We start from the raw sequence: 21,277 nt of genomic DNA on the forward strand, positions 1-21,277 counted from the left end.
ATGAGTGCTGATCGTGAATTAGAGCAGTCCTCGCACTGCAAATTTGAAGTCTCTGAGCTGAACTTCACGGCTTGTTGGCATGGTATCCAACTTCGGAAATTTGACACCCATGGCGTGGATGATCATCGTGAGATGTCCCGAGGATATCGAGCGGTTCTTGACCGAAAGGAGACTCTAGCACGACATCTGGGTCTTCCGTTGGTGAGTGACTCGTTTGAAGAAGCGTTTAGCAAGGCATTTAGCACTCGGATTCCATCTCTAGTCCCACCGACACAGCAAGAACCCGGGGACTCGCCACCGAGCTGGATTGACGTTCTTCAAGAGGTCGACCCCGTCCAGCTAGGGCAAAGGCCAAACGGTAGCCACCACCGCTGCCATGTTCGAGGAACCTTGATAGAATTGTCCGATTCTGACTGTAAATTAATTCAGTCTGGCCTACTTCAGAAGCTAATCGACCGTTGGCCGCACCCGAGAGATGTACAGGCAGAAGTGGAGATACTCGGGTTCACGATCAGACGTCTATCTGCCTGGAAACAAAGTGTCTTGCAGGGTAAGTTTTGGGTAACCATATAATCTACAGATTGAATATTTGTTAACATGATATGAAAGCCCTCGAAGAAGATAATGCCCTACTAGAGGACCTACAGACGCGATTAAACGGGCTTCGCAACTATACTATGCAGCATTTCCTGTCCGAGTCTACCCAAACCTGCGAGGGAGCCGCAACCACTCGGACAGTTGTGCCAATTGAACCCGGCAGAGAACAGGAGGCCATTGCCTTAGACGACACGATCGACATCCATGATGCCGACCCGCAGGAAAGCGGTACTAGCGAATCTCCTCATACTTGTGATCAAAGAGATGAGGATGACGAAATGAGTGAAGAACCCCAGGAAGGCATGGATGCACTGCCAATCCAGCCCGGCTCTCCGAGAACATGGACATCCAGTAGGCTTCGCTGGTCCTTCGAGGAAGAATCCCGGCTACTTCCTTGGCTGAAGGCTCACGACCATCTAAGTTGGCCTGACATAGAGCAAGAGTATTTCCGCGAGTTTGGCATTTACCGAAAGGAGCTCGCTCTCAAAACCAAGGCGCGTCGTATTGAACAGAATGGCTTGCGTGGTGCAAGAAAGACGAGGACACGCCGGGCCAGGGGGGGATACGTTGATGGCCACTTTCCCGTTGCCCCAGATAGTACATCTGCAGGCACACGAGAAACACGCCTCCCTTGGCGGTTAACAGCAGCGGAACCCAATCCGATGTCGGCTGGCTCCCTAGAAGGGAGCGATACGCAATTCCACCAAGGCCTAAGCACTGCTACGGATATGGTGCATGCAAAGGACGGGGAACCAGACCAAGGAAGCTCGATAACATCGCTGGTGAATGGGGACCTCGTTCCAAGTCCGGAGGGGAGGTGGTTCGGAAGCAGCCACCCCCTCTCACTTGGTAGCTTGCTGGCATAAATTTTTCTGACGTCACTGGATAAATGTGTATACATTCAAATTAGAGTACTTTATGGAGAGTGGACATCGCTTCGCTTCGAATGATCTAGTACATAATCCTTGGCCTATACCGCTTCCTGCCTTTTCTGTTGTTGTATCAAGCCCGTACTGCAACTTAAGTTGAACGTACTCTTACTTATAGTTATGCCCCGCAATACGATCCACTCGTATCTAACATTTCCTCAAAGCATGTAAAATGTTATGCACGGATGGTAATTTAAAGCCCGCTATTTTGCGTAGCATTACTTGGAAACATTAAGTTTGTGGCCTTTTCCCTACTACCAGTGTACGGTAATAAATCAGGGGTTATTGACTCACTGTCATGGATTAAGAGGCTGTCTATGTTGGAGACCCATGGAGACCAAACATACACAACTACTTGAGAGTATGTATTTTACAGTGGGTCTGATGGACACCACAGCCTACTGTGTATAGTAATTAGAGTTGGCACAGACACGGCAGCCACGAACTGCCGAGGCGATCGCCATAGGGCCGAGTACCCAGTCATAATGAACCATGGTTCACTATAAAATACCACTAACCCAAACTTATTTTAGCCCTTAAACTTATTCGATCCATGGGTCCTTGTGGAAAGGTTCTTCATCTTCAATTCAATTTCGTCCCTTTTTGGAAATTGCTTCTTTTTTTTTTTTGGGTTATCTTTTGATATCCATAGGAGGAAAAAAAAGTCAATCTGCGCTAGTAACAGGGGAGCGGCCCGTTTAACGCAAGACCCTAAAGGATAAACCTACTGCGGGTTTTATTCCTCCTAGATTTAGATCTTTCATATGCACAATTTGTACGGCAAGGATTCCGGAATCGGACTTGTCGAACTCTGAAATATCCGCCCTCACCCCGGGTGCCACTTTGTTCTCTCTCTTAAAGTCGAGTCCTTCGCGGAAGCCACCTGCGTGTCTCCCCATGTTTGGCCCTTTCCACATTCGCATTATAGTGAGGCATAGAAATTTTTCTTGGCTGTGATCCTTTGGCTTTTTTTCTGTCTCGATGCTGGTCTACATTTGCGCCGCACTGGCTTCCGCTTGTTTATTTTTGGTCGCACTGCCTTTCGCTTGCTACGGCCGAAATATCTGTACGTTGTCTACATATAGTAAAAGTCTGTTGACTTTTGTCTTGCTGATTGTCCTCTTTTTATAGGGTGGTTTGCGTAATGCAGAACTATTTTGAAAAAGTTTACCACATGCACTAGTCAGGGATCAAGGCGAAATACCAAAGAGATAATATAACTGTCTTCTGGCCTCTCCACCGTCTTTCTCTTCTAAGCGAAACGATATCCCTCTTCCGCTGAGCCTCCTAAGCGAAATGCTCGTTAGCCCACATTGCCACCTTATTTGATGTGGGTGAGGTTTAGCCAAAAAAAAAAAAAAAAAAAAAAAGGGACGACAACCGATTCTTTATTTGTTTACTGTTTCAGGCCCGTCCCTTGGTGTTGACATATCAAAGCTAAGTCAACCAGACTCCGGGTGGAGGTTGTATCCCCCATGGATGGTGTCTGAATTTCTGGCTTTACTTCTACTACCATAGAATCCTGATTTGTTGGCAGCATTCAGTTTTTGTGGGCTAAGGAGAGAATATTTAGTTCGTGTTTCAGGTATGCAATGGCTCTCTCGTCTTCCGCTCAAAAGAGTTAGTCGATATAGAGGAATAGTTCTGCCCCTGGCTGGTGTGTATATTCATCTAACTATTAGAAATATAACAATACAAGTAGAAAGTCTCCAGGTTTGCAAGTCTGTCAAGTACTACTCCATATTAATCATCTTTTCTCTTGTGACGCAGCCGCTTTCGATTAACTCTAGTTGCCTGTTTAGGTGTTGGCTTCACACCATTCTTTGCTGCTTCGTTGGTCAAGCGCCAGCATGCCACTTTTTTTCCAGTTGATGATTTTTCTGGAGCCTGTTCGAATGCCTAGAAGTCGTGTTAAATATTATCCCATGAAAGACGTGTGGGGAGGAGACTGAACAAGCGTCTATCGCTTGCGAGACGTACAGGATTTGAGGAGAGCGTCTGGCAGATTGTATGTTTGAACGACCTAATCTTATGTTTTGTAGTTCGTTGTTCGAACCAAATATATATTTCGTCAAGCTTTAGCTTCCTTTCAGGTGCGTCCAGCATAAGTAGGCGAAGAAGCTCTGCATATGTACCGTTGACACGATTCGCTTCTTTATATTCTGTCTTTCCCTTAGGGCCCTTCCGCCGGAGAGTACGGTAGCTGGAAGGTCTGCCTTTCAGTCGTTTTTCAATTCTGCCTGGGGGTTTTTCAGGCCGTAAGGTGAGTGCTGGAGAAAGCCTCCGCTGTTGGACTGCTGCGTCTATACTACAAGAACAAGATTTTTCAGTGTTAGTTCCAGCATCCTTGCGCACCCCAACACCCGGAAACCAGCTTGACTGCGGTCGACAGTTTCTAGCTCCTAGCATCCAGGCGTCTAGAATTGTTTCTATTGCTCGATATTCTTTTGCACCAAATGCATCGCGGTTGGTATAAATAGACATCTTGAGATCCTGAAACTGCACCTGGTGGAAGGCGGACTTCAGGACTCTGACATAATCTGTTAAACAGTCAACCAAGTTCTACTCGTAACCTGGCAATTAGTTACCTTCTCTTGATGACTCGCCTTGTCCATTAATGATTTTCCACAGTGAATCTTCCAATACTATTTTACCTGAAAACTGGCTGGCAATGTGTTTCGCAAGCTTGTGCCAAGCATCTTTTGGAAGAAGAGAAAATAATAATTGATAATAAAGCCGCAAGTGATGTGTATTTTTGAGTAAGGAATCCAATGGTTGGAAAGACTGCGGCACTCCAGGACCATGTAGATGTGATTCAGTGTCCTGTGCCTCGCACTTATCTCTCTGAGACAACCACACCGACCACATCTCCCTATCACGAGATTCCACTATCTGAGCCGCTTGTTGTCCAGGAGTCATGAGGAGGGTTAGTAAGAAGTATTCCAGGTTTATATAGTTTACTTACAAATATCCCACGGTTGCGATATTCTCTGCAGCAAATGCACCAGTACCTTTCAAAATGCTCTTCATAGTTGATTTTTACATTGGGGAAGACAATAGAACGCAATCTCTTGCAACACCCATGGCACACGAACTGTGGAATGGACTGTAGCTGTTGATTAGGTGTATCTTGGGCTAATTCGGAAGAAGTATATTGCTCCTCAGTACTATTACTAGAAGGTCCGCTGGTATAAAGTTCATATCCTGTTGCACCTGAAATCTATCTAGTCTCTGTATATCCAAGAGATGTAAAAAGATTGCATACCTATTTGATGATGGAGCCCATTGTTAGGAGAGTCGAGATAATCCATGCTGGGTGTGAGATGAATCACGTTCCTTGCTATCCATTCTGGCTGTGTGGGCTCGCCAATAGATAATTGTCCATCTTCCAAGCCGATTGATGCTTCACAGTGATGGCTATGGTGATTTTTGTCGTCATCCCAGTAAAGGGTCGTGAAGGTTGTGTGACTTGTCGTGCAAGGTGTCATCTTGCCGAAAGTTTTTAGGGCAGGGAGAAAGAATAATAAGACGTATTTTCAATGGGGTGATACCATGTCCCTTTAATATACCACCGCAGGGGCCCACTTCTTGATTACTACCGCGCAAATCGAACCTTGCACTAGCACTAGTGAATGGACACTGACCTATAGCAAGACATCTACTGGGGTTAGGACAGAGGATTTGACTGCGAGAATTCTAGCTAGACATTCTTACGTGAATATTAAAAAATCCTCTTACATTTTCCTAGTGATATCTTTGTCTCCGCCGATTAGTGGCCAGTCATTGAGCTACAAATTATTAAGTTGTAAATCCTTAAGTTGATATTTTACTCTAAATTGAATGTGAAGAGTGTTCGTATTGAATTCGCCTACAGTATAACGGCTATTGTTGGCATTAATTAAAGCAACCTCAGTTGTTCGTAGCTGGTTTTTGTCCGGATGTAACTCGGCTATTCAAAGTTACTTAGCAAGTAACCTCATGCATACTAGGGTGACCACCTACACTTGCAGAAAGCCTTTAACTCCTTTCCTAAGAGCCTGACGTGCTGTCGCGCAATCTAATAAACTGTCTAGGCAGCGCTTCTGGAGTTCCTTGTCGAAGAGCTCCAAGCTATATGATTCAAATCCATCGCCCAGTTCTTGACTATCGCTCTTGCAAGAGGATTGGGAATTGGGTCTAGAGGTATGTTGTAGACATGGTCAACCACATTAATAAAGCCATGGCGTCCAAACTCTGGAATATAAGAGAGGAGGTCTAAAAAGCGCCCGCTTCTCGATAGGCATATGCATGTGTGGTAGAAATGATGGAGGCCCGTTTCTCGCGGATTCTTGCAACCAAATTGGTATCCCAAATCTCAACCACTCCTCCAGGCCACAGCACCTACAAGAGGTTAGAATATAAAAGTATAGACATTGTAGGACTACCGGTAGCTCCATCCATAAGCATGTAAGAGTTGGCAGTCACCACCCAGCGCGCCAATGTGGATGATATCTATATTATAAAGGGAGTGTGCCAGTCCTGCTTGTAAGGTCATCAATTAAGAACTGGCAGTTGACTGGAACCCTGTTTCAGATTAATTACTCTGGCAAATAATTTATCAATCCATACCACTCCTCTTGCATATGAACCAGATCAATCCCATAAACCTAAGTCACTCTATTTCTTGGAAAGGAATCACTTGGGCTTACAGCGAATGCGGGTTCCTATCAGCTAAAGGGTTAAAATTAGCAACTTCATATTGAGAAACTCTGGGAATAAGTACCGAATTCAATAGCCCAGTGGCCAACACCAGTTCTAAGATCAAGCACAGCTCGAGGTGGATAGCAGGAGTCGGAGACAGCCTGCTTGAAAAGCTTGCAAAATAGGAGAAATTGCTCGCTGTTCATTTGGTTATAAGCCTTAAGAAATAAAGTGACTACCTTGCCGTTCTTTTCTATCTTAATATAACCAGGTAACAACATCCTGGAAAGTGAAGGAATACATACCTCGTCAGCGGCCAGGGATATGGTCTTGCTGTTGCCGGATAATCCTCCTATTTGTAGATTGTTTCGATATTGAGCTGCCAGTTCTATCCTGATCTGCAAAAATCAGAATGGGACCAAACAGAGCCATGATAGCGAACATATACCCATCATAAAATCCTCGTCAGATTCACGCTTCAACTGCCTGTTCCATTCTTTAGCAATGACATTTGGGTGATTTTTTGGATTTAAAGGGTGAACATAGCTAATGACATCTTATGAGGTAAACCTGGCACGGTTTCTCCAGCCCCTTTATAGGTCTCCCCGCCTGGCATTACCTAACCCACTCCTTACCTTTCATAAAGACTAATACCTCCGAACGAAGCCAATTATTTTTTTTTTTTTTTCTAAAACAGGAGCTAAAAAAGACAGAGAGTTTCATTTAAAAAATAGATAGCATAGTAACTGACGCTAAAATAATCCAGTTTCCTATCCTCTTAGTAACCAAGAACAGTCAGATGGATTCACTTGCTATAGTAAAGGTTAAAAGGAAGCCATAAAACAAGTAGTTGAAACTATCTGCAAGCATCTTGTTCGTCTGTTTGGTATTTATGTTCCAGCTCTTTATACATGTTCGTTATTTGAAGAGCCCGTTGCACGGTTTCCTTAAGGTTTCCCATCTTAGAGAGGTCAGCAGCAGTTACTTATTACATTTTACTAAACATATCTCACTTACTATCAGTCCATCTTTGCATTCGATCTTACAATAGGCACAGCAACGCTTCCCCTCAGCGGAAACGTACATCTCGCCTTTATTAATAATCTGTTGTGAGAAGAATTGATGGCAATTCTTACACAAAGTATCCGTCTCGGTAGGCTGATAGGAATTGGAGTCCATGTTGACAAATCTCCGTCAAGGAGTTCAGCACGTATGATATATTGAAGGCAAATTTCTTACAGCGTGGGAGGTGGGAATAAATACAAAAGCCTGAAGTAGTGGGTTGTATTTTTTAATCTCTCGCTATCTTAAACGTTCAAGAAAATGCTTAGTTGCCTACATGATACGTGTTCCAAGCGTGACAGACAGCCTACATAAAAGAGAAGAGCATGATGCAGGTCGTCAGACTCACGAATCAAATTATTACTTCAATGTGATCAGTAACTACCAAGGGCTAAAAGTTACATTGACAAGTGGATATACCGGTTGACCGAAACACACCCAATAATGGGATTTCTGGGCTTGTGGCGGCGCTCCCCAGTATTCAAGTGCAGCGAATAGGATCCGAGGCCGGAGTTGTGCGCGAACCCTCTAACCCCAAAGCCCGAAAACTAGTCTTGAGGGATTCTACAGATCATCAGGATAAGCGAAAAAGATGGTGGGTCAGCACACTAACCGATGTGATAGTTGTACCATGCTTGGTATCCATGACGCCCAGCAAGCAGAGGGGATAGGCGTGCAGCCAATCTAGAACATCGACTACCTTTAATAATGTATGCTTTGCTTCTTCGTCCCGTGCAAGTGCTGGAGTTTCGGGAATGCCGGGAGGAGACACAAGGAGATTCCCGGAACACCAACACCCTCCTCAATACGGAGAAGGATCTGACCAGACCGTAATGCCTCTCTAACAAACGTAGAGGCCTCTAGCCCTTGACTGCGGAGAAATTTGCTGACATCCCGTAGGTCTTTGGGATGATCATACCCCTATCGACGGTCTGTTGTGGGCCATTGCTCCCTTTCCAATGCCAAAGACCTTGAACCCAGTAGTCGATAAAAACTCCTATCCCAGGGTCTTCTCCACTCATGAACAGAGCAGCTAATCGGATGTCTTGGTCTGGTTTGGGATCGATCCTCAAGACTAACTGGTTGGTCCTTTTCAAAATATTTTGAGACGTCATTCAATTGGCGCAGCACGCAATCAAGGATATCCCTCGCCTGGATAATATGTTGGGGCTTCCTTCCCGCCATGACGGATAGAATTAGTTCCAGAAGCCTGCAAGCTGAAAGAGTCCATTGGAGATCATAGAATCTCGAGGTGAGGAACAGTATGTACTTTACCAATTTGGGTTAGTTTGCATACATACTCCACATGCACTTTTCAACCACCAGTGGATACAGACAGAGCAAGGTTACCAATATATGGGCGGCTTATCTTACGCAAAGAATACATGCTCGAGCCATAAGATCCACTTATAACTAGTCAAACTCTCATAAACGGAAATGCATAAGGCGATTGGATGTAGGCCCCCATTGGGTGGGAAGAAAATCCCACCCAAATCATCTTCGTACCTCCCTTCGGCGACGGTTGAACAAAGGTCGCCCCTTCAACTGGAAGGACCCAGTATTGCTCGACCACAATCCGGTGAATATCTCGTTCAGGCTGGCGTAAAATTGCTCGAACTCTGATGATGGAGCCAGTACAAATCGCAAACAACCCGTTATCCCAGTCGCATTTCCTGTTAGCGGAATAAAGGAAATCGCATCACGGGTGTGAATGGGTGTGCTGTCATGAATCAAGTGGCACTTCTGGTCAGACTCGAACGCACGCACTCCACATACTGGGCCCCTGCATTATAAGCTCCTCGACTTTTTTCCCGAATCGGGTTTCGAGGTGACGCCTGACCTTTTACTTAGCTAGATCCGAGAATTCTGGTGGAGCGTACCTCTGGTCCGAGTCAGAAATCCGCACCGGCAATTACAGTAATGGAAGGATGGCGGGTTATTTTTTCGACTTTTCGCAGTCTTGTTCCATTTCATAACTCCCGTGGGTTACTGAGGGGGAACCGGGTATAACCATCCCGCTCCATATCCTCGTGTCCGGATTTACGGACAAAATCCTCGATAATATCGATTTCGGTAGTGTCCTCCTCCATCTAGTTACCTAACCCACAAGCAATATGACTAAGAGAGGGAAGAAAGTAAATCCGATCTTGAATGTACACACAGTTCCTCGACAAAATCAGCACCTTTATGTACACAGCGGCCTAGGCTACCTGATAAATCAGAAACAATCATACTACTTAAGAACAAGAGAATATTTACAAAGGTGAATTTATCTCCAGAAGACCCCTGTGCCCAAGACAGATATTTTCCAGCTGGCGTGTCCTGTCTAAGTACAACTCATGAGTATGGGTGTCTAAACCTTGCCCCTTCAGTGCTTGGCAAAGGAAGGAATATTCAGAGAAATATTCTTTACGAAGTGCCTCGATAAGTTTTGCCCTCCTCTCCTTAATTGGGAGGTGCGTATCCAACTGTAACCAACTCTCCAGAAGCCCTAGTCCAGTCGATGAGCTAGTAATTGCTGTTCGTGAGATTACATAGTTGCTGAGCCACTCTGTGTTAATCCCATAATTGTCACCGTTGATTTTCCTAGTGACAGATGTTTCCAACTGGATGTGATAGTATATTTCAATACCCTCCGTTTCAGTTTGCGTATGTTGGCTAGCTATGCGTGGGCTGCATGACCGGGAGCTGGAAACAGGATCTTGTTCCTAATGTGCAAATGCTGTGAGAAACAAAATAGGTAGTTTGGAAAGTATAAACCAATAAATTTACCAGAAGTCTATCCAAGTCACTTGAAGAAAGAATCTTCATTGGAAAGTCGAAATACGTCACCCAAGAATCAATATCGTCTTGGCTGCTGGCAATTCCTTCGCTGAGCGATGATAGGACAGCCACTCGAGAAGAGCAAAAGTGCCCGACAAAGCGGCATAAGAAAGAGACCAATTTATCCATACTTCGTTTGCAACTTCGATGGCCGTGGTTCGGTTCACCGCAAGTGTCCTGGAGTATTTGGCTTTCATCAAGCCAGCGTATCCCTTCTATTAAATGTGTGGTCATTGATTAATGAGCTGAGAAAATGCTATTGTTTCCAAGCTCCCACTCTTCTAGCGTGTGATAAGTTATTTTTCGGCAGCCTACAAGCTGTAACCGAACCAGACCAAGCCATTTTTATTGCCTGCGCTACAGCAGTTCATAAGTGGGATACCTTCTTTTACCAGGAATAGATCAAGATCAAGCCACTAGTCCTTGTCCACACAATTAGATGCCGATACTCTTTTCAGGAGGTCTCGCTCCGTGTGTGAATCTTAGAGGATGTAGCAGGTAGCTCGCCGCTAAATGCAGCTACATGGACCTTAAAATCAACTAGGCAGGAGAGGGCTATGCTAAGCCCCCTATCATACTATTGCTGGTGAGACAACAATCCTGATAGCATAACCTACATGTCAATCAGATAGAAGACGCGTCAAAGACGGCAATAAATCTATAGTACGAGGAGCCAATAGGACACCCAGCGGTTACGAGCCATAGCTTCAAGTTGGCCAGTGCGAAGATGCGGTGGATACGTGGAAGTAGCTGGATGTCTTATACAGTGCTGTTCCAACTGCGGCCAGAGAAAGTGAGAAATAGACTGTGGTTCACTCGCACAGAAGGACTGTCCAGACTATTTTTGGTGGAGCGCACGGCTTGGGACAGAGGTCTGTGTTCAAATCCCCTCAAGGCCACAAAGCCGGTAAGAGAACAACTTGGATGGTATACCCCGCACGGCGATCCTTGGGAAGAGGCATCTGTAGTGCTGGCACATCTTCACTTGCAGGTACTTTTGTGGGAATGATACATGTCATAAGGCACAATGAGTAAATGAAATGAGATCACAGATAGTAAAGTTTTATAGCAACGTTTAAAGCTCGTAAAATAAGAACAACCCATCGGGTTGTTCCTATTCAGGAAAATACTATTTTCCTTTAATGTAACCAAGAGAACAGCCCACAAGCCCACACATAGGCCGCAAATGTACCATCACCTGATGCTTGGACCTAACTGTCTTAGGTACAGCCCACTGAGCTGTTCCAATTTAAGACTTTCAAGGCTGCAGGCTGGACTTCATCGTGTCTCCTACCACACAACAATGGCTGAGAGGCGATTTCACTTCGAGGGCAGTGATGCTGAATATATCAGATTTCTGGAAAATATTATTCAGGGGTTGGGGCTGATCCCATCGTCACCGCAACTTGTTACTCCGACTGCAAAGCACCGACCACAGCAGCTCCACGAATCTCGGAAAACCCACATTTCCTCCACTTCTGAGAATGAAAAAAGTACAGTATCCCAAAAATTCCAAGTTATCCACTATGATCCGACCAAAAAGAAAAAAGAAAGTCGAGTTCGGCCAAATACACAAAGATGGCGGAAAGAGCTGGATGGCCTTATCCAACGTATTCCGAGTATCGATGACTTTGAATCAAAATTAGAAGAATTGGGGCTCCAGGATAATCGCACTGTTATAAGCAGCCTAATTGAAGGATTCTCATTTACTAGGAAGGGCTCCAATATGTTGTCTGCTGCAGTTTCTGGTTCTGAGCTTCTCCTCACACTTTCTGAATATGCGCATCTCATGAAGAAGTCTAAATCTACTCTTTCATACTTAGGATGCTTCCGGGATCTTGTTTTCGTGTCCTTTTGCGACGTCGTCCTAGGGGCTGGCGAAAAAAAAGAGACAGTCCATAAGGCTATGAGGAACTATATCTCGGAATCTGAGGGGCAAAACCTTGATAAAATTATTTCTGGTGCTCGATGGGTTAATAGATGCATTATAAACCTCTCTAACACAGACTGGGGGTCAAGGAGTCCAGAGATTTTTGTTTTAAGTAAGTCAAACTCGTAAGGAGATACGACCTGTCTGGTACTAATTAAGTAGGTGGACAAACAATGAATTTCTATGCTCGGTACGCTGCTTGTGGCTTTGAAAGCGAGCCGTATCTTCTCGATCGCCTGGGGAAGCAAGCGAGAAAGTCTCCGAATCCAGATTCACCGGACTGGATCCCCCTCTCTATCCCTTGTATAATCAAGTTGTTGGTCGGTGATGCGCTTGAGTACATGCCCTTCAGATACATAAATAATCCAAGTCTCTCAATTACTTCCACTAACCTTTTCTAGGGTGTCTGTTATATCTGATATCCTTGGTTACGGAGCGGACTCTACGTCAGAGTTCTTTCAACAGTTTTACGCTGATGAATTCCCAAATTCCACCACCTACAGCATTAGACCGTCAGATTCTAGGCACGGCGAGAACGTATCAAAGAGGAAACGGAATAATGTGAATAAACCGCATTGCAATAAACAGAGTCGTAAATCAACAAGAGACAAGTCAGGGACTGACTGCGATATGATTCAAAACCACCAAGCTACTATTATACGGGGTGGCCATATGGAACAGTCATTTACCGGTCTCCAGACGGCTAAGGTCTCATCACAGATGCGAGGAAGGAATGAATCTCAGGATGATCGTCAGCTATCTGAACACCCGGGTTCTATTATATCTCGAAGTATATCCACTTTTTGCTCTCAAAACCGTCAACAGCCTCCCCAGCACCAGGATAGAACAATGGTTTCAGCCCCAACAGCTCCAACAATTCCCTTAAACGAAACGGTTGATGAGGCGCCTGTGTCTGATCCTCAAGAAGAATTACCCGAATTCTTAGTTGCACAACAACCTCAGGCACCGACGAATGTTACAGATAACAGTCCAGACTACCAGCTGACCTCATCCAATAGAAATTTCGCCACTCTGGGAATATCTTACAACTCAGGAATTTTTGGCACGAATCCTGCAGGCCTTGGAACCCCATACCAATCGCACATTCCCAATGCAAATCCCGCGAGTTTTGAAATTACAGAGGTACAACGCCCATATGTACTGGAAAATAACCGGGTTCGTTGTTCCAACCATGGTGATAATCATGTGGATGCGCAACCGGAGACTGATCGTCTCCAAGGAGAGGCAGATTTGCAAGAGTGTTATTTTGCTTCCTGCAACCAAGAGGAAGACGCATCGGTCGTCCAAGGTGCATCATTCAGAGCAACGAATGCTAGGGCGCGGCAATTTAATATTCCTGATCAGCATCAAGCGGAAGAACATCATCATCCAAGCCCTATTGTCAACAATGGCTACGATACCCTCCAAATCGCTCAGCATCCTGATGACACATACACATATGATTTCGATAATTTCCTTCCAGCAACACCTGACTGGAGCGGCTGGTATTATGATTTTAGCAGTAATTTTAGATGAAGGGTAGAGTTTAGTATAATACCAAGTAGCAAAAAACAATGGGGAGGGTGAGAGGGGTGGAGGAAAAAATACGAGGAAGTATCTACCATACTTGCTATGCTATGCTCCTGTCTTGTCACCCAACACAACCGATGTGTACTGCCGCCTGTACTAGCCCCAGTTAAAACCTTTCCATCTATATTGTACCATAATCATGTCCATCTCCTCATTAGGCTTTGGAAATCGTTGTGCAAGCCAACCATTACATATTATTCTAAGAAGATTAACCATCATCTCCAAACCAATCACCAGGGTCGTTACTGAAACATACATATCTCTTCCACGCGCTTCGATGATGTGTGTAGTATTCGTTTCCGGACCCGAAAGCCCCTTGTCAAATTCCCAGAGCCATTTGACAGTTTCTGCTCCACCAAGATGGTAGCATGTAATAGCAAGAAGTTCCTTTTCCTTAGATAGTGCTTCCCAGTTCGGAATACGTAAGATTGGTGCGCTAATTAAAGAAGGGTACGGCCAGTGACGTGGTCGGCTAGGCTCAAATTTGCCGTCTCTCGCTGATTGAAGAATTGTAGCTACATACTTCATTCAGTCAGTAAAATTTGGCGTCCATGAGCTCTGGGGGCTACCTTGTTAAGTTTGGCTCGTTCACTTGAGTTGATATCCGTAGCATTTTCAATAATAACCCATCCGTCGTGTTCAAGTACTTCTAGTATCTCTTTGCGGCTGATTTCGAGAGAAAGATCCAGAGGCACCTTTCCGGATCCCTGTATCGTTTGGATTTGGAGCGACATTCTCGGAAACTCATAGAGCTTTTCAACACAAGTAAGTCACAATGCAAATGAGCTAACGCTTAAAGGAACTGTCACATACAGCTCTGATTGCTTTGCTTCGAAGCCGTCCGTGAAAAAAGAAGGATTCTAGTGCCTGTGGATTCACTGAAAGTAGAGGAATTACTGTCCCTTATTATTCCTGCCCCACTAGCAACTATTACACGTGACATCAATCCCACCCGTGGGGCATCGAAGTCGGGCCAGTATGATAAATGTAGAGATATTGGGCAATAATTTAATTTTTGTCGCACTTCCAATCCCACTACCTACTAAACCTATATAGGAAAGCGGTTGAAAATTCTGTCGCGTATAATTCTGCCAGTGTTTTTTACCAACCTCCATCACTGCTACTCCCTATACCACTTACCTGCCACCTCCCTACAGGCCAATTTGGTGCAATGAAAAATGATCAGGCTCCATTTCTACTAGTCTATAATCATAAGGTGTTGTTTATTAATCTCTCGATTTGTTGTCTAATCCCGTCCACTACCTTCCATACCACCACCTGGCTGACCCCTGATCAACACGCTCAAAGGCTCTGAGATTACTGTTTATAGATCTTTACTCCTTATTGACTCGATTGGTTGTAGCTGATGCCCTCCACGAGGCCGAATCGGCTTGGGATCCAGAACTAATAGGCGTGGATCAATTCCAACTGGATTTTTCAACAGAGTAATATACCAGTGGTGGTTATATTGACTCATGGTCAATGATAGTCCTTGCTTGATATGAGATTAAATAATATGAATACATGGAAAGACCTATAGTAGTCCATAATAAGTCTGAGCAGGTTGGGGAAGTTGATTTCTTGCCCGCTGCATTTAGTGGGTAGAAGGAGAGAGACAACAGAGGGAGCGCAACCGACAAACGACCTTCGAAGAGTTCATCCAGCACAGTCACGACCTTCTCTCGCGACCGTTGGGAGTTGAAACCCCCTCTCTCCGCTCCACAACCGGCAAAATACCCCTTCTTGCCGGGAAATACTGTCTTTACTGCTACCCTGGACCGACTGCGCAACTAGACAACAAGAAATTTACAACTTGGGTCTGTCGCTCCCTACGGCCACCAGGAAGGATGCACCGTGTTTATACGCACCTCTTATTGAGCTATAAGGACTTGAGCGGCGATTCGCACTCCGGCCCATCGGTAGCGAATATTTCCCTCGCCTTGGGCCTTTATCAGAAAGCGACATTTCCTGTGAGGTCAAGATAAATATTTTAAGTGAAAGTGGGGTGGCAGGCACCCCTCATATCACGTGAACTGTGGTCTTCACGAAACTCATTGATCACTACTCTAACAGAAAGCAGGAGAATTGTCTTGCCAGCTATCCTAACTTGAACGAGTCACTTAATTCGTCTCAATTTATATTATACTATAATGCCAAACTGGACCAGGATACTGCTAAGAAGTCGTGGTCACATTGCTAATACGCGAGCGATGTCAATTGTTAGCGACTGCAATACATTTTCCATCAAGAGCGTCCAGGTGGAAAGACAATTATCCGGCGCAACCGACAGCCTGTGGGATTCTAGAATAGCAGGAGGCTTGCCAACAGATCATCTACAGGTTTACACTCCGCAAGAGGTCTTAACGCAAAGGAATCAACTGAGTTGGCCATGACTAAACATCACCCTGAAAGCGCTGTAGAAGGTAAATCAAATCTTATTTTTCTTAGGCACGCAAGAGATCTGATTGTAACAAGAATCGCTACCCATTGACCCGGGGGTCGTTAACTGTTGTACTGCTGTTGAAGCAGGCTTATATGCTATTTACATATATGTCAGAAGGGCAGGCCGAGCTTCATCCCACCATGTGTTGAAGGTGATACAAAGGAAGAAATGCTCGTTGTACAAAGACAACTAACAATTCCGACACACACTTGCTGGGAAGTAGGCCAGTGACTCCTGGATCCGACTAGATCAACTCCCAGGTCATATTGTTGGAAGCAAGCATTCCGAGATACCATAAACCAAGCAAGACGGTTAACTGTGGCTGTGTGGTATTACCACGAGTGGTCCAGGGTATGGGCATGGAGAGTTCCAAATTTCCATTGCTATCGCGCCTGCGAACGGCGACGAGCTCAGTGTTGGTAAGTATGAATCCGTAGCGAGATTTATGCTGTTTCATGTAGTAATTGACTTGCGCCAGGACCTTCTTGAACTCGGTTTGGTCTTTACGATTTGAGCTTGAACCGAGAGTATATTTCCATTTCCAAGATGTCTTGATATCCCCAGGCGCGCGATTTGGTCGAGTTGGTTCTGGAAGACGGGGTTCAAAGTACGCGGTATCGGGTATGAATTGATCTGGATTTTAGCGCGGGTACCTTCATCAAATGATATGATGGCTCGGTTTCCAAGCTCATCTCGCTTTATCAGTTCCGGAAAAGAAACGCGAAGCGCACGCCGAACTCTTGCATCCAAATAGCATTTAAATTGTGTCCTAACTTGTTCCTCGTTGCGCACCTCACGAGGTGGAGTCGGCATTACTTCACTTTCTATCCTCACCTCCATCAAAAATGGCCGAAACTCATTCATGATAGTGTTCAAATTGAAGTCGGTCCAACGACCAACTTCATTGATATCCGCAGGACTATAATTTGTGTTTGTTGTGTTTTCCCGCGAGGTCCCAATAGCACCAATTGGAAGCGCAGGAGGCGCCCACTGCAAGTATTCCAGCAGGCTTATGGTGTTAGCCATGACTATGATTCCCGTACAGCACAGTAAATTTGTGAGAGAAAAGATAGACCTTCACCTGCCTCAAGACCAGGAAACTAAGAGATTAGAAAGTGGATTATGGTTGAAATGTAGCACTGGGACGTATTCTTATACACCTACTGCGCCCCCTTTACTGTAGACGCTATGATTTCAAATGATTTTCAAAACAGAAAGTACAGATGTAATGGTTGGTCACGGCGAGCTCCACGTCAGCGATCCATCTCGACGAAAAAAGACTTCATGGCTGAAGCAGGCGGCTGTACAACGAATTAGAGGCAACCCTACGTGATACCGCGTAGCTACATGCATTAGACCCAGCTACCTCCGACGTCATCCCTACTTGCCTTAATAACCATGTCCAATTCAGATAAACCGAGATAATTATCGTAGAGAGCTTGCGGCAAGGTGTAATTGGGCGAGGCTGTGGGACAAGTTGTGACAGTGCAATTTCCATCCCCTATGACCACTTTGAGGTAATAATATACAGCTTCCCGTTTGTTTCCCAGAATGTCCTTTCAAATGCCAAAGTCGGTTAGTTAATGATTTGCCTGGAAGCTTACTAATAAACAGCCGTAGTTAGTTAACATATAACTTAACTAGTTAGTTATTCTATTAACTATTGGCTGGTGGACAAAGCTTCCGTCTTACATAATTCAGGCAAAGTTACTCTTCGCAACCACCACTCATGGCCAGAACTCTTCCTACTCCATTGATCCTCCTTCTCGAACTTGACGCACATTATCATCACCATCACTATCGTCACAATGAGGCTGAATGCGAATGAAATTGCTTTCATAAGCTGCGAAAAGGAATCAGAAACATCTAGCGTTTTCCAAGTATCGCTACAAGGACGGACATGTCTCATGAAGGTGGTATGTATACTACAAAGACGCGCCGCATTTTTTGTCGAACTTGTCCTTGACAAATTCAGTACCATACCATTGAGAAGCAGCCATGGCATCCTACCTACAGAGAGGTTGATCCATTCATTTGTGAGAGCACTGCATATGTTCGTTTCAAAGAGCGAGGATTATGCCAACAAGGGGTTGTTCCGGATTTCTATGGGGTGATCGAACAAATAGACCCCATTCAATGGCGTCCTCATTTAAATCGTTTTCTGAAGGATAAATTTCGTCCAAACGCTATTCTGCTAGAATTTATTCCAAATATAAAGCAGATAGATCTTACGACATATACAGAAGACCGTGCAGCTACTCTTCGGGAAATCATTCATAAAATCCATGACGCTGGAGTTTACCATGGCGACCCATATCCCCGGAATATGGTGGTTCAGCCAGAAACAGGCAGAGTGCTCTGGATAGATTTTGACCGCGCTCAAACTTTTCCTGATGACTCTATTACCAGTAGACAACGGAACTGGATGGAAGATGATACATTAATGGCCTCTGAGCTACTAGATCTCCTTGTAAGGAACCTGGCTTCTTGCCCTAGCCAGCTGACGCATATTTAGGCGAAAGACATGAAACATGGCAAGCTCATTCATGCATGGAATTATTATTACCGTTATTCATAACGGTTCTATGTGTTACCTTTCTAAGACAGAAATCCTACTTTATGGAAGGTACACAATATAGACATCACATAGTAGGACACGACACATGATATTTGCCGCACAGCTGTTGTATAAATGCTGCATGTTGCTTGTTTGTATATAATCAAAGCAAAGGTTCTCATTCGCGATTACGTTGGCGATTATTGAGAGTATGGTCTTGTATTTTCTTCGGCTTTTTCTCTCTTTGGCCTTGTGTCTGTTTTGAGGTATGTCTTGGTGTGCCTGTGTGCGTACGGCATGCGTATTGAGAGGCAGAGTACGAGGGCCTATGTATCAGTTAGGTTTTTCAATCAAATGACAGCCGTTTCATCAGAGTTCTTTGCTTCATTCCTTTGATTTTATGATATAAGAAACAATTATTCAATGAATATGGGCTGTCGCTCATGCCATCCGTGTAATCTATTGCGGCTACATGTGATGTAATGCAACTCCGTGTGACTCTGATTATGTGTGAACTTGAAAAGTCGGTTCCTGATTTACTGCAAGGGCAGAAAGCGTCATAATACCGACGTAAAAACGGAGGAGCTCGTTCCAACAACAAAACTCAACGTCCAGTAGCCAGTGCAAAGTAACCCCTACGCCCTGGAGCCAAGGCGACGAGGAAGATGAGGGCGATGATCAATGACAATTTGAGAATGACCCACGGTAGTTCTCGAATAAAAAGGAGACTCCTTGATAACTTTCGTCGAATCTGGTATACATTTGCACCTGTACCTTGTATTCGGTAATAAAAGCTGGCATCTTTTCCTCGCGGTCCTTACTGTATACATAGAACTGGTCCAATGGAAGACGAACAGACCTTGATTGTGAAGCCCGTTTGAGTGCGCTGCGAATGTTTGTTGGCTAGCCGAGCAGAGCGTCGAGGTTGCTCTTTGCGATAGGCTCAAAGAGCTCATATAAGCGACTACTTTGGACTCTTCAGAGTATTCTCATGGCTCTTGAAGATTATTTCTCCATTTAGGTTTGTCGAAGTTGAGTTCAGGTGCAGTGCTAGTGGCAGGAACGCTTCTTTATCAATGCTGTCATCAAGAGCAATGACTAAGGGGTGCAGTGCCTTACGAATATGGCCACCAACATTCGTAAACACCCCAAGAACATGAGAGCTCACATCGCACGACATGGGATCTCTCGCGGCTAACAAATAGCCTTGGTAGACTCTAGGTTAAATAGCGGTCTGGTACCCAGGGCAGCAGACAATCATCGATAACCATCAGACTACTAGAGAATTGAGCACTCCTCTCCTAGTTCCTGAAGCACCTCCTATTCCTCTCAGTTCCCCCCAGGGTCCGCCATCAGGGCGGCCCCTGGGGCTTCCTTCCTAAACTCGACGGTCACTACAGCCTCTAACGTCCTGCGACCTCACCTACCCAGATGGCCGTGTGATGAGCGATATTGCAGTGCAATCGCTAAACTAATAAAAATTAAACACGCTTCCTCTCTCACAAAACGCGTAAACGTTTTACATCCCCTGACTCTGTCCGACACAGTTGTCTCTTTGCTGTTCGTGAACGTTCTGAAGTTGGCCGATATTTCAATGTAGAGCGGTGAAAGTCGATAATCAATGCCCGTCCGAGCTCTTCATATCCAAAGGATATTGTCACGCCGAAGATCTTCGTGGATGATCCCCAAAGCTTTTATTTCCTTATTCGATCTGTGAATCTCCTGGCGGAGCCACGGCTTCAGCTCCATCAATGCTGTCCTTCCGGCCCCCCAGTACATACGACGCAAAATATTGACGGTTTCCAAACCAGTATTGACTGACAATCCTGCGGTCCAGAAGTCGGAAAGAGACCTCGTAAATTTGGTGATGGATGAGAGCAGCGCAGGGGAAGGGAGGAAGTCAATCTTTTTTGTCTGTGAAATACGATGTCGAGCTTCATTAGCTCGTAATCGACTTGGTTTGGTACCTGAGGGTTTCATCTTCCCTCGAACGTCGTGGATAACAAAAGCCGGTAAACAAAAGCCGGTAAGTACGGTCGAGTTTCACATGCCGAAAATCACACAGGCTTGGCCTGCCATTTTGCATATCGGCTGCCCATGTTGAGCAGGGATAAACGAGCGATTCCATTGTTGTTGTACAAGAGCATTCAAATAATCCAAGGTTGGCCTGCAAGAGATGGTGTGTTAGTTGAAGTTGGTTCCCCATGGGCGTGAAACTGGGGTTGTCCCCATTTGTCCGTAAACACCGGGCATTGACAAGTGGGGTAAGTAAGTGACCTCCTCCCATCGAGTTCTCCAATCTGACCCGAACGGCCTTGCTGGATTGGGAATTTGTCTATCGGCTTCCTAAAATGGTCAAACCCGCGGATCTTCGCCGACCAGCCTTGAGATAATTTTGCATACCACAGCGACAGACATACAGATAATAAAACCGGGGAGTTCTATTACAAAAAATAAAAGAGATTTATAGTACGTAAATATCCGAATCGTTTCCCGCTAAGGTGCAGCTTCCCAGTGTGGTTGATAGAACCAAATCTGGCTGGAAATTGGTGTATGCAGAATCAGGTCTCTCTGCCTGGATGAGTTATCGCCCACGAGAAAGGCTTCGCTGCTCGTTGAAGATTATGGCTATTAGCCTTCGGGCCGGGGACGGATTCTGGGAACCC

The 21,277-nt window shown here is 45.1% G+C and overlaps 4 protein-coding genes across 4 annotated transcripts; 2 read left to right on the forward strand and 2 right to left on the reverse strand.

Moving 5' to 3' along the window:
• ATNIH1004_011308 (uncharacterized protein) lies at positions 1-1,463 on the forward strand (the record flags this gene model as incomplete). Its single annotated transcript, XM_033575871.1, has 3 exons — positions 1-378; positions 430-550; positions 610-1,463. The coding sequence occupies 3 exons, from the start codon at positions 1-3 to the stop codon at positions 1,461-1,463; spliced, it is 1,353 nt and encodes a 450-aa protein (XP_033421726.1).
• An 11,407-nt stretch (positions 1,464-12,870) lies between these two features.
• ATNIH1004_011309 (uncharacterized protein) lies at positions 12,871-13,557 on the forward strand (the record flags this gene model as incomplete). The annotated part of the gene is made up of 1 exon (XM_033575872.1): positions 12,871-13,557. One exon carries the CDS (start codon positions 12,871-12,873, stop codon positions 13,555-13,557), a length of 687 nt encoding a protein of 228 aa, XP_033421727.1.
• A 494-nt stretch (positions 13,558-14,051) lies between these two features.
• On the reverse strand, positions 14,052-14,345 carry ATNIH1004_011310 (uncharacterized protein; the record flags this gene model as incomplete). Its single annotated transcript, XM_033575873.1, has 2 exons — positions 14,052-14,126; positions 14,181-14,345. 2 exons carry the CDS (start codon positions 14,343-14,345, stop codon positions 14,052-14,054), a joined length of 240 nt encoding a protein of 79 aa, XP_033421728.1.
• Positions 14,346-16,298: 1,953 nt separating this feature from the next.
• On the reverse strand, positions 16,299-17,080 carry ATNIH1004_011311 (uncharacterized protein; the record flags this gene model as incomplete). The annotated part of the gene is made up of 2 exons (XM_033575874.1): positions 16,299-16,687; positions 16,708-17,080. 2 exons carry the CDS (start codon positions 17,078-17,080, stop codon positions 16,299-16,301), a joined length of 762 nt encoding a protein of 253 aa, XP_033421729.1.
• Between the last annotated feature and the right edge of the window lie 4,197 nt (positions 17,081-21,277).

This window comes from Aspergillus tanneri, assembly GCF_003426965.1.
Source record: "Aspergillus tanneri strain NIH1004 chromosome Unknown AapTan_8_pilon_pilon_pilon, whole genome shotgun sequence".
In the NCBI taxonomy this organism is placed as follows: Eukaryota; Fungi; Ascomycota; class Eurotiomycetes; order Eurotiales; family Aspergillaceae; genus Aspergillus; species Aspergillus tanneri.